The 18,645-nt window shown below is 36.8% G+C and overlaps 1 protein-coding gene across 1 annotated transcript in view; it reads right to left on the bottom strand.

The window, feature by feature from the left end:
• LOC122793005 (potassium voltage-gated channel subfamily H member 8-like) overlaps positions 1-18,645 on the bottom strand; it is a 3,945,365-nt gene that overhangs the window by 414,099 nt on the left and 3,512,621 nt on the right. Inside the window, exon 12 of the mRNA XM_044060632.1 lies at positions 11,927-12,237. Coding sequence (XP_043916567.1) covers positions 11,927-12,237 — 311 coding nt within the window. The remainder of the gene's footprint in view (positions 1-11,926; positions 12,238-18,645) is intronic.

The raw sequence follows: 18,645 nt of genomic DNA, 5'->3' as shown, positions 1-18,645 counted from the left end.
TGTGTATCACAGCTCAAAAAATCATTTCCTTAGTTACATCAATTTGCTCACCTAGTATTTCTGACAGAGTAGTCTGCAGGAAATTTTTAAAGTCCTACAACTTAGTACATTCCCAAAAAATATGTTCCCAATTACCTGTTTCTTCCCCATCATTCCTCCAACATTTTTATTCTACCTGAGGAAGCATTCTTTGGAGTCTGCTTGGGGTATAAAAATACCTGTGCAAACACTTCCAAGCAAAAATCCAAAATCAGAGAGCTACTTGATTTTTGTAAGTTCTCTGTATGCACAAATTATTTATTTTGTTAGATACTATGCTAGAACCATGTCTATAAGAGAATACTGCATATGAATGTAAAGAGATTTTGCTTTTGACTTGAACTGTGATAAACCTTGAAACCTTGTAGAGCAGGAACCAAAGAGCAGACATTGTTTTGTCTGCAGACTGATCTGTTTGATTTGAACCATAAATAAGCATGAGTTTCAAACTGACAAGCTGGTTCCAGTGACTACTTTGTTTACTACAGACAAAATAATGTAGCATTTTACATGTACAAAACACTAATATACGTGTCTGTTTAAATTAACTGACTGGTGCTTAAGATAACAGCTTTCTTGCCTTCTTAATTTGGTTGAGAGAAAAGCTGTTGACTTTGGTGTGAGATTGTTATAATACTGGGATTAGGGAATATGCCTTTTTCCCAGTATTGTGCAGTCTCAGACATGTTATATTTTAATAGCAGGGGGGGTGTCATGGGCATAGGTTCCCTGTAAAAAAAACATATTTTTTGTTTGCCTGTTCCAAGGTTATGTCTTAGACTGTGTGTAGTGTTGTGTTGACTTTTTTATATTTCTTGTTTGTCTTTTGGTTGTTAGTCTATTGAAGTTTCAATTATCTATGGAGATATATGTTTACTTATTTATTATTTATTTAGTTGACATTTGCTTACTGGGAAAGTCCGACTGGGTGGGTGCCCATTTTCTGAGGATAAAAGTTCCAGAGACAATTAGCATATTACATTAGCTTACATTAGTTTATTACAGAGCAACAATAAACATTTTCACATAAAAGAAAGAATATACAATAATGGCTAGCATATCATTTTTACATACATTAATAAAACATATTTGCACATTAAAACATAAGATATTACTAAGGAGACTGTATACATGAGACAAGTGGTCTTTACAATTATATGATTCAGATCAGCATGACTCTGCTTGATAGTTAAATAATTTTATTATAATATACTTCGTATATATATCTTATAGTACAGGGTTGAGAGAGGAGGGGAATTACAAGAGCGGGAAAGTAGGAAATATAAACTTATGTGTTTATCAGTAAAGTGTGGGATATGGACAGAGAAGAAGCAAAAGGGAGAAAGAAAAGTCAGGGGACTGTCTAGTGATAGTAGTGTAATGTATAGGTAAAAGAGGCAAGACATTATCAATTGTATAAAATATAATAGCAAGATGGAGGATAATGCTGTTACAGTCACAAATTAAGGATGTACTTGATTAAACTGGTGTAGAACATGAGCAGAGCCATGTATTTTTTAGACAGTTTTTAAGAGTGAGTGAAGGATTTGAGGGGTGTGTCTGTCCTCATAGATGTGGGCATAGTGTTCCATATTTTGGCTATAGAGTGAGAATACAGAGAATATCCTGCTGATTTAGTCAGTTTATGAACAGTGAGTTGAATTTAATTACTTGAGCGCAGAGGCTTTTTAGAGGAGTGTATCTGTAAGGCTGGGCAGCTCGCTGGGTAATAAATGATTTTATGTGTGGTGATTAGCTGACTATATTTAGGTAGTTGGGTAGTTCTAGCCAGGTAAGTGTTTATAGTACAGTGCAGTGGTGGGTACGGCAGTGAGAATTTGGTGCAAATCTGGCTATTTTATTGTAACATTGTTCAAGTTTTTTAGTAAATGAGATTTGAAGATTAGTGAAGATGGGGGTTCTATAAAGAACAGAAAGCAGGAGTTGACTATTTGCAAGGGTATATCTGAATGTGGAGTTGAGGAAGTTTCTAGCTCTGTAGAGTAAGCCTAGTTTTTAGTGTGCTTTTTTGATGGTATTTTATACTGCCACACAATGTAATACAATGTAATCAAATTTAAGGTTGTCTATGGCCATGCCTAATAGTTTTGTATTGGTTATCACGTCTATAGTGGTATTACTGAGGGAGTATATTTTAAAGTTGTGTTTTTTATGAGACAAAGGTTTAGGATAGAAAAGTAAAAGTTTGGATTTCTTTGGGTTAAGCAGGAGTTGGGAGTTTTGTAAATATTTTTCAGTGGCAGTGAGGGATTCTTGTGTAATATGGTTGAGGTGTGTATGGTTGTTGGAAGTATATACAAGTGTTGAGTCATCACCGTACTGTATGAGAGAAGTAAGTTGTGTGCAAGTGTGAAGAGAATTTGTAAGGATATTAAAGAGGAGAGGACCGAGGACTGATTCTTGTGGGACACCAGTGTTGACAGGGAGAAAATGCGTGACCACTGATTGCCATTTTATTGATTGGCGTCTGTCAGTGAGATAACTCTTGAAGCAGTTTATGGGTGTTAGACCAAAGGCTGACATTTGCTCTAGTAGTTTAGTATGGCTGACCATATAAAAGGCCTTTGATAGGTCAAGGAATATGGCAGAGACAAGTTGACACTATCCCTGGCTTTGTTCACTTATATGTGAAAGCTATAAGAGCTGTATTTGTGCTATGGGAGGGTTGAAAACGATGCTGGTTTTGAGTTAAATATTTTTCTTGGTTGAGGTATTATAGGAGTTGTTTGTGGATGCACAGAGGGGGGATAGGATAGCTATTTATCTGAAATTACTGATGTCTGTAGAAGTACTGCCTTTATAGGGGGGAAAGATGCGTGATTCTTTCCAGATTTTGGGGACACAGTTTTCCTGTATGGATTTATTTATGAGTATGGATATGGGGTAACATATGCTGCTTGCTGTTATTTTAAGAAATTCACTGGGTAGATTATCTGCAAGACAGATCAGATGTTTTAGTTTGCTTAAGAGGTTTTTATACAGGCTGTAGATACTGGTTGAAGTGTAAATGAGGATTGTAATAGTTGTTTGTTATTTGTGATCTGCAGTACTACAACTACATTGTTTTATAAGAGATGCTATGCTGTCTACAAAGTAGGTATTACATTGTGTGGCAGTGTCCAGAGGTGAACCATTTGGAAATGGATTGGGATTACATTTTTTCCCTGGTTGCAGTCTTTCCTTGATGGTTGACCAGAATTTCTTGGGATTGGCTTTGCATTTATTTTGGGGTTCACTATAGTATGTTTTGTTTTGTCAGAGATTATCTGTCTTTTAGCCTGGTTATGAATACTTTTTTATTGTTGGAGATTTTGTGGGGTTTTGTTTGTCTGCCAATTTTTCTGGGTTTGTCTCTAGTTTGCATTAGTGTTCTTGTAGTGTTAGTTAACCAGGCTGCATCTCTTGCTTTTATTCTTTTATTTCTAGGGGTGCCATTTTATTTAAGGTGTTAACAAATATTGAATTAAATTTCCCAATGGCGTCATCTACTGGGGTATTTCTTAGTATACTCCAGTTTATTGAGGAGAGTATATTGTTGAATGTCTAAAGGTTAAAATCTGTTGTGTTATGAATAGTTTGTATAATTTTCAGTTTTGGAGGATTTTGTGTGTGACATTTGGTAAACACAGGGAGATGATCACTGAGAGGATTTGATAGGGTGCCATGTGAGATAGATTTAGTGGAATCAGATACTAAGATCCAATCTACTGTGAAATTTGAGTTTTTGCTAAAGTATGTTGGAGTTTATATATTGTTTCTATCCAAAAGGATTTATATTAAATTTAGGGGAGGCAGGTTAATATAATTCATTTTAACATTTCCTAGTATGACTGTTTCATGAGGGATGGAATTTGAGGTCCTGTGCAGAATGCCTTCTAATACATTGATATTATTGTCTGGGGGAATACATAAGGTAACAACACAGAATTTTTGTGCTTGCTTAGTTTGAGGAAAGTGATAAGAATTTATGCATTATTGAATTGTGGTATGGGGTAGTTATAAGGTATAAGGTTGAGACAATCTGGATATATCATTGGTACACCACCACTTTTCCTTTTAGTTGGGTCATTCCCAATTATGATATAGTTTGTTGGCAATATTTCAGTGTTGCTAATATTTGGTTGTAGCCATGTTTCTAGTATTGCTAGGATACTAGGTTTTTGAACAGCTATCCAAGCATGGAGTTCTGTGATTTCATTACAAATACTTCTAGCATTTAGATTAATGAAAGTTAGTCGACTGCTTTTAGATGGATAAGGTGCTGTTTCAGTTTGTTCAGTAATATTGACTTTGTTTTCTTTTGAGATGAGTTTTGTTGGGCTTGGGTTAGGGTGTATATCACCACTGGTTAGGATTGATGTGTGTTGGACTAGTGTTTTTAAATATTATTTTAGTGTTGTTCTTGCTGGGGCTGCATTTTACGTTTACTTGATGGTACATCGAGTGGTTTAAATTTGAAATAGAGGTGCAGTACTGCTAGAGGTTGGCTGTCATTATGATATTAACTTTAGGTGGTTAGGTTTATCTAGTAGGTACTTAATTGGGGAGATGATGATGTGAATCTGATGCCTTTGGTAAGGCGGGGTGGCTAAAGCATAGCAGTAGTAGACTCAAGCCTATAGTAAAGCAATTCATAGTGTTATTGTCACCTAATTTGGGAGTGATAGATATAGGATAAGTAGTTTAGAAGAGAAATTGTGGGTTGTGTAAGCAATATATGTTTGAAGATGGAATAGATAAAAAATATGTAAAAGGTATCTAAACAGTTGGGGGTTGTATATGCACTGAAAGTAATAAAAAATTAGTGATGAAAGGGTGAGATACAGCTAGGACAGATGAGTAAAAGGGAGACAAATGATAGTAGAAACTTAAGGGCTACATGTTTATTTTGGATGGGAAGGGTTTAATATTACTGTTTGGCTGTGGCTGGATAGTATAAATGTAGATATAGCTGGGGTGTGTGGGAATTGGGGGTTGGGTAGGGGAGTGAAGTGAAGCATGAGTGGAGCAAGGGTGATATGCAGCAGGCCACACTTGGTGTATGCACTTATAAAAAACTATCTGTTGGGAAGAACTTAGTCTGCAAAGGAAAGACTGGTGGTGGTTAATGCATTAGTACAGCATTCAACATTTATATTAGATTATTTTTGTTAAAATATTCAAAAATGCAATGTGCCTTACAGTAGAGTGAAGCAGTTGGATGGTGAGGGGTTCATCTGGATCATGGAGTAGAGAAGTGAGTTTAAATTTGGAATCACAAAGGCAAAGTAGTTGGAGAACTGAGATGAGGGGACAACCAATGAGGTACTTCAGTAGACTGCAGTTATTCCCAGATGTGATATGTGAGGTAGTGCCAGCTGTGCGAAGGGGAATTGGGCAGTGGATGTGTAACATATACCAGCATAGCTAGCTGGAGTTTTGTAAAGAATTATATGTCATTCAAATAGCTAACTGATTTGTAGAGTTGCTTGGGTTAAAAATGTATTTGTAAAGTTGCTTGTATTAAAAACCTATCAACAGTGGGCCCTGCTGGACAGAAAAGAAATATACATGTATGTCAGACTGCATTGTTGTAACAGATTAAATGTATATATTTTAAAAGAAGAAGGGAAGGGCTTAAGGTCAGCCCAGCTAACCTTAAGAAAAATAACTTGAAATTAAATTACTTGGTTTAGGCCATAAAGATTTTATCTCACAGGTCTGAATGTTGCCATAGACATAATGTCTGTGAAAAGCTGGGTCTGGGATCCCACTCTTTTGTCCTTAGTGATGAACTAATTTGATACCCTGCGGTGCCAAGGTTAGTGTTAGTCTCTGCAGGAAGGTTGGAATCATTTGAATTGTTTTACAGTTTCCAAATGCTGCAAAATACATTAGCTAAGGTTCTATGTATATATTGTGACACATCAGTGACAAATCCTGGCTCAGTTGCTAGTGAGGGGGTCGTGTGGGAACCACAGAGTCAGGTGACCAGGTGTGATGTCATTTTCTAGCCAGCATTGAAATTGTATTTGAATACTAGTGAGAGATGTAATAGATACACTCTGTCTTGGACATGACAACAAAGACACTCATCCATCTTCATCTTGCCTTGCTTTACTAATTAACTAGGGAACTGTAATACTTTAGTCAATTAGAAAATATGGTGAGAATAGCTAAATATTGTTTTGCTCTGTCTGTCTGAGCCTTTCCATCTGTGTTATTTGTTTTATATTTCCTGTGAATTGAACTCTGGTGTTTATTGTAAATAGATATTCAGTATTTTCATGTTTTGTTTCTTTATTATTTATTATTAAATCTATCTCTACCTTTGATTGGGGCTGTTCATGAAGAAAATATTTAAGTTTTGAGAGCACTTGTATTTCTTTAGTGACACTGTGACTCCAAGTCTTGCTGCTTGGTTACCACTACCATTTGTATAAGTATTAATTTTACTAAGAGTAATTAGGTACCCTGGTAAGAGCCTTAGAGTAGCTGCCTTTGGGTGTTCTGGTGGCAGTGTATCTACCTTATAGTTTGGGTGGAGGTGGGAAAGTGGGTAAGCTGTGCCAGCCTTTCCCAGGTGTGTGTGTGTGTGTGTGTGTGTGTGTGCATGCATGCATGAGCATGTGTGTGTGAAAATTAAATCTCAGAGAGTGTGTGTGTCAGCTACTTTGAACAGGGACATTGAGAGCAGTGATTTCACAGAGAGGGTGGTGGAGGACTTGGGTTGGAACACCTGGCTAGGGACTCAGCTCTATAGCTGTGCCAGTAGAGAGTCTTATTTGGGGCCTGGAGAGAAAGTCCAGCCCCAGGATGGTAGTGTGCATTCCCTGTGTGCTCTTAAGGCAAATTATACTTGGCAGAAAGCAGCATCTGAATATATCGTGTGTGTCTATTTTTTTTGCAGTGAACATTCCCCACTGGTTTCAGTGGTGAGAATTGAGGCTCCTTGATCATTTCCCCAGAGGAGGGAAGTCACACTCCCTTCAGGTGGTTTACCACCAAATATAATCAGTGAGGTAGAATGTTTATGGATACAAAGCATTCAAACTTTATTGTTAAGGGCTTTTATTGCCTTTCCAATGAAAGTTTACACTGCTGTAAGCAGTATAGGGCCTGTTGGTAGGGCGGCATGTCCCTCTAGCAGATTCCAGAACACACTGATACAGAAGTGAGGCAAAACAAGTTTAGTTTGATCATTGGAAACTGCCATGCATATACTTAAACTAAAGTTATTGCTTCTTTTGTACTTAAACAACTTAAGGTGGAATTCAGCTGTGGAAGTTCCTTTGGCAGTGTGATTATGTTAATGTTTGCAGCAGTAGCCATCAGACATACTATGTGCTCAGAATAGTTTTTAACTGAAGCCATTGCTTCTTTTGTATTTATGAAACTGAAGGTGGAATTCAGCTGTAGAAGTTCCTTAGGTAGTGTGATTGTGCTAACATTTGCAGCCGCAGTCATCAGACGTATTATATGCTCAGTACAAGTAGAGTGAAGCAGCTGGATGGAGAGGAGCTCACTTGGGTCATGGGGTAGAGAAGTGTATATGTCTATATGTGTGCATGCATGTCTATATATATATATATATATATATATATATATATATATATATATATATATATCTATGGGTCTACTTCAAATAAACAAAAGACCACTTACCCAAAGACGACATTGCTGAGATGAGATCACTGAAATTTCAGTTTAATGAATGAGCTGAGCACGTTGCCAACATTTTTTCCCCATGGTAAGTAACCATTTGACTAACATGTACCAAAAATATGCTGCATTATTTCCAACCCACCCAGATCAAATATACTAAATCCGGGTCACACTACAGTGGGGGGAAAAGGGCAAATTTCCCCGTGTTCGTTGACTGGTTGCTTACTGTGGGAAATGTTTCGGCAGTGTGCTTGTTCATTAAACTGAAGTTTTAGTGATCTCATCTTGGCAATGTTGTCTTCAAGTAAGTGTTTTTTATATATATATATATATATATATATATGTGTATATATATATATATATGTGTGTATATATATATATATATATATATATATATATATATATATATATATATATATATATCTGATATGTATATATACAATTTAGGTATTTAGGTTTATAAAATTGTTAACTCTTAAAATGTGTAGAGAAAGTTAAGTTACAATCAATTTTCTAATTACATCCAGAATTTCTATGACTGGGATTCATGAAGAATGAATGCTGTAAAGAAGAGAGTGTGGGGAAGGGATCTGGAAGAGGCTGTATGCGGGGTTCAGTCACCACAGTATGAGACTGAATGTTTGGTGTTTAAACCAGACCACCAACAACACCATGTTACTGGTAAGCAGATCTTCAACAGAACTATGCTGCATCTGATTAGCGTGATTTTAATATAACTTCTGGTTTATAATACCTCATACAAGGGGTCTAGTGACTGCCAATCATGGAAAAATAAAGAGACTGATTTTTGTTTACCTGTGTATGGGGTGTCACATGGGGGTAGAATTGATTTCTAGCCACCAGAATTTGGAGAAAGTAAGTGTGGTCTTCAGTGATATCAGGCCAAATCAATCAGTTGAAAGAAGTTTTAGTTCATGCCAGATTGGGTTTGGTAGTTACTAGGGTTCTTTAGAGTTGATGATTCAGTTACTAAAATTTTCTGACTGTCACAAGCTAGGAGAAAATGTTGCTAGGGGTCTCAGATCAGGACATGCTAAAAGATGGGAAGGAAGATTAGCCTGGTAACCATTCAGATGGGAGAGGTGGGTCGGCAGAACAACTCTGATAGGATTGGATGGGGGGGGGGGAGCATGGATACAGAGCACTGGCAGGAAGGAAGGAAGGAAGGAAGAAAGGAAGGGGGTAGGGATTCTATGATCACTGACATGTATGGTTGCGACCCCCAATTATTGACAGAATGAGAGAAGACAGAGAAAGGAGCCTTAGATTGTCCTTTGGATATTGGGGTTGGTATGGGATTTCTTTGGTTACCAATCCACATACATTGCACTGAACACTGTTGGAATTGTCTGGATGGGGCTAAGAAAACTGTTTATTGATGGTGTAAGAAGAACCCAGGGTTCATGATTATTGTATGTTTTACCACCAGTTGCTGGTGTGAGAGTTGATGTCAAATGACAAAATGAAAGCATTGTCAGACTGGAAAGGGTGGACGTCTAAAGAGGAGGATAGCTGTGTCAGTTTTGTCAGTGTGTCACCTGACCCTTTATCAGCTGTGGTTGCATTTATGAGCTTCACTTCTCCACCTGCTGCAGATAGCTGTGCATACTGGCATTCTGTTACTATAGCAATGGTGGAGTCATGGATAGACCAGGCTAAGAATGTATCTCTGAACTGAGACTCTCCATGATACCTAACTCAAACATGATGTACTTCAGTTAGGAATATGGGCATCCCATTTATTAGACAACAAGCTCGCTCTTGTCTAGAATAATAATTAAATCAAAACAATGTGTAGAAAATTAACTAAAACAACTGTAGAAGGTGGTTTAGAGCTTTTTGCTTGTACGTATATTGCTTAGCAGCAATAATCACATAATTCTGACTATGGTTATTAGCCACGGTAGATGTATGCATTAGACTGTCTTTCTATTAACTTATTATTGCTAAAATTAGGAAAATGAAAGAGCTAATTGATTATAAGTACACATAATTAGTAACAGTAAAAACCTTAAATTAAAGTTACATGTTCCTAATCCATTTACTGTCATTTCAACATTATACTTAATAAGAATCACACAGAATGTGATAATGGATCCACAAATATATTCATAACATTTTCGATTTAGTGAAGGAAGATAATTTTAAAATAGCTGCATTTAAAATAAGAATGTAATGTATTGCACAAAGATAGTTACGAAAGTGAAAATTAAACCATGCATAAATATAAAAAGCCAAAACACACACCATCAGCAAAACTTGTAAAATATTAACAATAAAAAACCCTGTCTGCAATATTTAGTCCAATTAAGGGAATTTGGATATTTTTTAATTATATGTAACATTTACAGACAGAAAATTCAGTTTACTATGTCAGGTACTAGAAACAAATGAAGCCTTGTACTTAGTGGACTCTTTACAATGGGAGTGTGAAAAAATAGAGATGCAGTATAACATGAGTTCTCAGCAATCAGCTTGAAGTTTACTTATTTGAACACACTACCCCTTCATGTACATTTATAAGACTTAATTGTAGTGCATGGAGCGTTGTGATGATGTCCCAAAACTGGAAAAAGATAACCTAGCCAGAGCTACTGCAGTGTGAGACCAGACAGTAACAACGCTTTCAGAGGTGTGTAACAATTGTAACAATTGTTGCATACTGCCTAAGCACTGTGCCAGTCGGATATAAGGGAAAGGACATTCCTTTGGTCCCTGAATATCTTTCCTCCTATTTCCACTGAAGTTTACAGACATTAGTATGTAAGTAACTTATTTAAATTAGGGGAGTATTTAAAAAATGTCTGTGATGTTTTCCTTACTTGCTGTTTATGCAACAGCACTTGCAAAATGCTTTACTGATTTTAAATCCAGTAAAACATATCACAATTTTTTCTTTTGTATCTTTTGTATCTTGTATCTTTTTGTATCTGATGCAACATGGCATAGATAAGACTCCATTCACTACAAAGAGTTATGATCAGGTCCCACTGCTCATAACCCGTTCTTCTGTGTTCTTGACATGGATACTAAGAAATTCAACTTGACACTGTTACAAATGGGCATTAATCTGGTTGTTAAAAGATTCAGAGATGAATCTTGACATCCATGTAAAGAACACATAAGAAGGGTTATGATTGGAGACACTGGATTATAATTTGTTGCAGTGCATGGAGCTCCATGTACTACCTGTCAGTGAAAAAATAAAACAGTAGTGCAAGGGTGCAAGATGTTTTACAGCTTTGAAAGCTGTTAAACACATAGCACTGCCATCCAGTCAGCAGGCAGAAATAGTGTCCTTTGAGGGACTAACAACTTTAAAGCTGTTAAATACTTTGTTCTGCTACCTTTTTTTGTTTAAAAGTGTGGAGGAGCAAAGTACCTATCAGTTTTTAAAGTTGTTTTATCTTCTGCTGCTTTGGTATTGTGGCTGGCACTAGTTGCAGGTAAGCTCCAGCATGAGACAAGAACTTAACAGTACTTAGAGGTGTTTAACAAGATTGTTAAGCACCCTTCTGATATCAAAAAGATGATTTCAAGACTGCCATTTTCTTGATTTTGAAGCATAACCATTGGGCCCATATACCATAAATAAAGTCAAAGCAGAATCTATGTTATACCTCATTTAAATTGCTTGTAAATGTTTGATCTGTAGCTATATTAGGCAAGCTACAATAAAATTAATTCAATCTTGTTCAGGTTGTGTTACTTCATTATTTTTGCCTTCTGCTTTGATTTTATTGCCACTATTTTATTACTTGATTCTACATAGTTAAAATAATGTACTAAACTGAAAAGAAAGACCTTGGGACCAGTTTGCCTACATGTACAAAAAAAAAAAAAAAAAAAAAATAAAATAAATAAATAAATAAATAAATAAATAATATTTGAGCATTCTGAACATAAGTGATGCAAAGTGCATACTTTCTAAATGTGAAACTGTTGACAACAAACTTCAAAAATAGTGTACAAAGCACTCATTAGTGAAGACGTTAACAGCTGAAATGTTAGCTCCAGGAATTCCATCAATACAATACTTAAATCCTATAATTTACTGTGAATTTCAGCATCATTGTGAGTAAGAATATGCAATGTAAAAAGTATTCTAAACTGTGATTATTTCCTACCAGATCCTTAAGTTTACATACTTAACAGAGCAACTGACAACTTCAGCAGTAACTAAAGTAAATAGTACACTCACCTTGGACTTAAGACAGGGGGTGCGGAAATACTGAGGGCAGGAATCTGAATTTTGGATGGCTTACACATTTTGCCTGGAGGTACCATTACTCTGCTTTCATCATTTCCTGCTCTTGGTGTAGAAGGTTTGAAGGCTCTTGGGCTCAGGGGAGACAGCAGAGGTGAACCAAAAGGTTTTGGAGTTAACAGAGGCGATGCTAATCCACACCTTGAATTTGGAGAAAGAGGCGTGTTCTCGTCCTGCTCATCCTCTTCGTCTTCAATAATGGAAGGTAACTTGTGGATCAGACCACCATTACTTTCAGTTTCTGACTGCAACAAGAATTAAAATGATTGTAGTTAAACTCCCTGCCCTGTAATCAAGCTATATAAAATGTCTGTCTGAACAAAGATCACAGCATGTATAAGACAATAAATAATTTCACATCTAATCCTAAAGATGTATTTGTATATTTTATTATGGTCTTATTTACTTTGTTTTTTTCACAGTAGATAAAAAAATAAAACAAAAGATAATTGCTTATTCTGGCAAGAGTAAGAACTGGTTACTTGCAATTTTCACCTTAATGATTTCTTTTATCTATAATAAAGTTATATATGATTTCTTGGTACTGCAGATCTAACTAAAGAGAAGTCCATTATAGACAGGGCACTTTTCCTTAAGTCCTCACTTTAGTTAATAAAAATACAAGGTTATGCTATCAAATAATTTTAAGCAAAATAACAGAAATACTGCTAAAATCATGTTCAAGCATACATCCTGAGTTAATATATCGTTTGTGGGTGTATATTATAGTAAGAATCCATGTCTATATTCCTAACTATTAATCATTTCTAGTATGCTTGTAATAATGTAGTGCTGCCATTTACACCTTGTCAATGCTACCCTTTAGATGTTAGCCCTGTTTCCAAAAAGTAATATAGGCTAGTCATAACAGGGGGGGGGGGGGTTACTGGGATTTAATAATAATGTAAAATTGTCTAACTCCTTTTTAAAGGAAGATAGTCCATCACATTGCTTGATCTGGAGAGGAAGTTTGCTCCAGGGAAACTAAGTGAACAAATGCTTTCAGCTAGAAATATTGTGTTGAGAATTTTTTTTCTACAGGAGATAACATCCCTTTCCTTTTCAACTTCATATAAGAGACTTCTGCTATCTAATACAATATCCAGAACTACTGCATACTGAAGAAAAAAAATAAATAATTTGTGGTGATCTCTAAATGATTTTCCAATACTCAACGAGCGTACACTGCAAAGTCCAACAAGGTTTAATAGCTGAGTAAAGCAAGCTTACAGCAATCAGTAGTCCGGTGCACACTCCGGTAACTGCCAAGCAATAAAAAGTTAAAATCGATCTGACTGCACAGAATCCAAGTCACAAAGTGTAAAGTTCTTTTCTTTAGGAAACACTTCTCCTATCTTCTTCAGACAATAGTGCTCAGAAAGAAAAAACAAGTTTAAGTACTATCCTAGTGACTCATAATTGTTAATACAGTTAGTTAGTCTATGTGGCATTATGTCAGTGCTGCCCTAGTTTTTATGCAGGCAAGACTGACCGTAAGTTTAAGGAGAGGATTTACGAACATGTTTATTACATTAACAAAAGGAAAATGGAGAGCCCACTAGCTAGACACTGCATTGAAAACCCTAACCACAGTTTCAAATTTAAGACCATCCACTCAGTTGAGATGAATAGTAGAGGAGAGGCATCTACACTTATGTTGGAGAAATTGGAACTTTTGTGGCAGCTTAGACTCAATGCATGCTTTCCATCGGGCTTGAATGAAATGACTTCTATTCTATGTGTGCTAAAATTAAAGAGCCTTAAGAGATAGAAGATGCACACACATTATTTTTGTTGGATGGTTAAATAATAGATGCTCATTAGCCCTAGGGAGGTTACAATTGCTAAGTCACATCCACCTTTTATAAGTTAAAAGAAACATTACACAACACAGTTTTTTATGAAAAGATTACTACTTCCACGGGTCCCTGAACATTAGTTATAAGTAAAGTGAACTAACTACGATTTTAATTAATACTATTTAATTTACTATATGTTCCGTTATAAGACAACAGAACTTTGCTTTTTTATAAAACTAAGGCACTCATTTTACCTAATGACTTAACAAAAAACAAACTGTTTGACTTCAGTATTTTAGGATTACACCTTTAAATTATGTGACTGCGCTTAATTGGCTTAATTGTATTAACAAGTATGAGTCACTAGGATAGTACTTAAACTTGTTTTTTCTTTCTGAGCACTATTGTCTGAAGAAGTTAGGAGAAGTGTTTCCTAACGAAAAGCGCTTTACTTTTTTTAACTTTTTATTGCTTCGCAGTTACTGGAGTGTGCACCGGACTACTGATTGCTGTAAGCTTGTTTTACTCAGCTATTAAACCTTGTTGGACTTTGCAGTGTACACTCATCTTGTCTTCTGCCTATTAGTTTTTGGACGTTTTTAGTAACTATGATTTTCCAATACAACAGACTTTTCACAAGATATTCATGATCGTATTCATGAACTCTATCTTTGAAGACATGAAATCAGTGAAATAGTCAATTCCCATTGTTAGATACTAGTTCAATGTGACCTTTCTGTTTCAGGGTGAAATTCATTATTTATTTAGTTGATGATTAAATGTTGATAACTATGCATACGGTAGAGACTGGGTTTAAGTTTTGTACATTTTCCTTACTTGCTAAAAGTCAGCTTGCTTTGTGTGCGTGTTAGTTTCCAACCCTTACCCCCCCTTCTCCCATGTGTCCTTTGCATGCCTCCCTCACATTTCTTTTTTTCTGTCTCTCTTTTCTTTTTTATGGGTTGCTGCATGGTCTTGCTCCTTGCAAAACTGTACTTGTTGGGACCAGATTGTGTTTTTTTCTTATCTAAAGTGCACACAACAGGTGTTATCACTAAAAGTGCCTGTGAGATGGCATATGTAATGCCATTTATTTCTCTCCAGTCCTCTGTTTTAGCACTCATTTTTCTGCCACTCTTTACAGCTCTAGGAACCCATTTCCATAAGACTATTCCTTCCAAAACAAACAGTCTATCAGTGGCTTTGAGTTGTAGGATTTATCCAATCTAAGGACACCCAACATGACACAAATTAACCCACCCCCTTAATACTTGCTTTCTTTGTAAACCCTGGAACTTTACTCTCTGAACTCCCTGTACAACCTAGGTGACTGCCATTGACATCATAGAGAGTTGCCATGCTTCAGCAGTAATATGAAATATATGAAAGCTCTTAGTTTCTTTACCTTTTCTTTAAATTAAATCAGAGACTCAGGAAGCTGAACTCCCTCAGCCTCCATTTGCCTATTGTTTGACTCCGAGAAGGTCACTTTGTCAGACAGAGCTCCCAAACCACAGCTAAATAGGGCTTACCCAGTCTACAAGCACATACAATTAAAAGAAATAAACTGCAAAGCTGCAAATGTATTATTATAGCATGATGTGAAGTAACGCCGTCTGAGATAAGTGGGTATTATTGAGAAGAAAAAAATATTGCTTGGTCACACCCACACTAGACCAATTATTTCTGATACTGTTGGAATTGCTGATGTGCAGTAAATTTATCAGTAGTGGGTCGCAGGATGCCTTATATGGCAGACACAGGTCACCTCTTAGCTCTCTGTAGGATTTTGAGCATATGAGAACTCACAGCTAGGATCTCAGGGGAATCAATTAAGAAACTTTTACTTGTATTGCAACATGACTGTTTGCTATCCTCATGCCCTGCTTCCCTGCCACCCTCCTGTCCATCAAACTGCTTTCTTGCCAACCTACATAGTTTGCTATTTGATGGCATTTTGGGTGGGAAAGTCTCAAAAGCCTTACTGATATAAACAACCTATTTTTACTAAAACAACTTTCACTTACCCATAAAATCGTATTCAACCCTACCGACTCCCCAGCTCTATCAAACCTAGTCCAGCCAAACACAAACTGTAGACTCCTCACGTCATCCAACAAACTAATGCTAAAAGTAACCCAGTCTCACAACTATCATGGAGAGTCCCTCTACTCCCATAAAATAGCCAAAGACTGGAACACCCTTCCTCGACAGATAACTAGAAACCCCAACCTATCCACATTTAAATCTACCCTGAAAGACTATTTAAATGATAACTGGCTATGCCCCTGTATTGCTCCCAATATTCTTCCTATTTTTTCCCACTCATCTCACACATGTCAGTCCAAATAGCACCCATCCCACATAGGGCTATCCCACTATCTCTCTTATCTTTACTAATCTTTGTTCCTTCAAATGACCTAAGTTGTAAAACTACATGACCAATTTTGGTCTTTCAGAAGTGACTCACCTTGTAAAGCTACATAACGTATGTACCTCATATATATTGTTAAAAAAATAGTATTCCTGTATGCCTGAAACATGCATGTTTATATTGTATTCTGTTATTATATTTTGCTATAATATTTTTGTTAAGCTCATTTACATATTGTTGGCAATGTACTACTTAAGCTAAGTTTATTGCTTGTACCTAAATAATGTTCTTTTTGTTGTGGAGCTTTTCTACCCGGGTCTCCACTGAAAACCTTTTTCTTTTTCAACCCAGTGGAACACTACCCAGTTAACAAATGTAAATAAATAAATAATAAAATATGAACATTTTAAGAGCAGATTTAGATAAAGAGTTAATGACAGCAATTTAGGATTTGTAAAGTCAATCGCAAAGATGAGGGAGATGTGTACATCAGACCTTCTTGAGCCCTGAATGTAGAACTCCCCCTTAGTTTACTAACTTAAATGTTGTAACTGTATTACAAAAAAGGAATAGCCTCATGATGTCTTAAGTTCTCATTTATGTGATCATTTATGCAAAATTATTAATGGTACAGTTAGTATGATTAATACAGTACCCATACCTCTCAACCTCCTAGCGCAAGTAATCGGGACAAAGACTGCTATAATGGTGGCGGGCAAAGGCCCAAAAATAGGGACAGATTTTACATATTGCTTTTCTAAAATTAGAAAGTTGCTAAAATAACAGGATTTGTGTTAGCATGAATTTTCAAAGGATATGAAATCTGAAACTCAGATGTATCTCATTATTTAGTGACTTCTATCGTCAGATCATTCCAGTGATTTGCCAATAAACCACATATTTTATGAGGAACAGACCAAAAATATGAGCAAACATCTGGACATTCTGAGGTGTGGTGATGCCATGATAAAGCTTGAAGTGTAAAACAGTAATTATAGAACTGCAGTACATATAGCAACTGTCATACTTCACAAAGGCATAAATGAAAATATCTGGTAAGATGCAGTGAGTTTTCTGCCGTGGTTATTCACATTTGTCAGATGGGGCATGCAGTAGAACATTTATGCTATCTCACGTTATCTAGGAACCATAAATGTTTTTATTTTGATTTTGGTTTGGTTAACAAAAGAGCTTAAACTGTGCTGTTTGTCAGCCTTGAAGGACCATGTAATGACCAGACTAGTAGAGATCTCTGTCAATGGCAACTTGCCTACTATTGTCAAACCTATCGTTTGGAAGAATGACAGTAGTGTGGCTTACTATGTTTTTCAGCTTATAAATAAATAACTGATCAGGCTAGTATATAGTAACAGGTCTGAAATGAAACATTATGTTCATAGGTTCATGGGAGGTTATTAGGCTAGTGGTCCTAGACCCCTTACAAGCCTAGCCATGTTAATCCTGAGTTGCCCCAATTATCCTTGGCTAGATGGACATAATCTGCAGAACGAGTCTATGATCAACAATGACTACCCCTGTCTATGAGGGACATGGATACCACCCCCAGGTTGAATTTCCAGTCTCCCATCCATTTGTCTAGGTTGCACTTGAATAGGGTCAGTGAGGAGCTCTGCTTCGTGTGAACTGGAAGTTTATTTCAGACGAGTGGCAATCTCTGGGCAATATACCTGTCTTTCCAGCATGTTCTGTTTATGTCACCGTCTAAGTTAAGTTCCCTAGAGCGAGTGACTCTTGTGCCATTTGACTTCTGGATGTGCAGCATTTCCATCAGGGCAGGGTTGGAGACTGCACTGTAAACCACGCACAAGTTGCTTCTTAGCAGCTTATAAGATGCAGAGTACAGTGACAGGGCTTTCAGTCTAACCACGTAGGTCATGGTTTGGAGGCCCGGTATTTTCTTGGTGAGAAACCCCTGTGGTGTCTCCAGCTGCTGCAGGTGTCTGGTGAGGTACATGCAAAAGGGAGCATTGTACTCTATTAATGGTTTGATGAGGGCCGAGTACAGTGGAGTTATAACATCCTTAGACCTGGATGTGATGCCCTTACTTATGAGATGCGCAACATAGAAGACTTTCCTTACCACTGTGGAAACTTGGTGGTCGAAGTTCAAATTGCTATCAACCTGTTTTCCCAGATCTTGCACCACTGGGTTTGAACATAGATGGGTGCTGTCAATATTATAATTATCAGGGAATTCCACTTTGTCAAAGGGGATAATATTGCATTTTTTTGCGTTTAGTTTTAGACCGTGGCCTTGGCACCAGTCATTTGTCTGTGTTAGCCCCTCCTGTAATATGTTAACATCATTGGGGACTCAATGATTGCACCAAATTTGCAATCATCAGTGCACTTGGTAAGCCAAAGGATGTCTCCTTTAACCTGCACTTCTGAGAAATAGATTCCAAACAGTAAAGAGCCCAGCACAGATCCTTGTGGTACACCACTGGTGATGGATCTAC

The sequence above is a fragment of the Protopterus annectens genome, chromosome 2.part0, assembly GCF_019279795.1.
Source record: "Protopterus annectens isolate FY-2018-M chromosome 2.part0, PAN1.0, whole genome shotgun sequence".
NCBI classification, from domain to species: Eukaryota; Metazoa; Chordata; order Ceratodontiformes; family Protopteridae; genus Protopterus; species Protopterus annectens.
The sequence above is the reverse complement of the archived record's forward strand: the minus strand, read 5'-3'. Positions and strand labels throughout refer to the sequence as shown.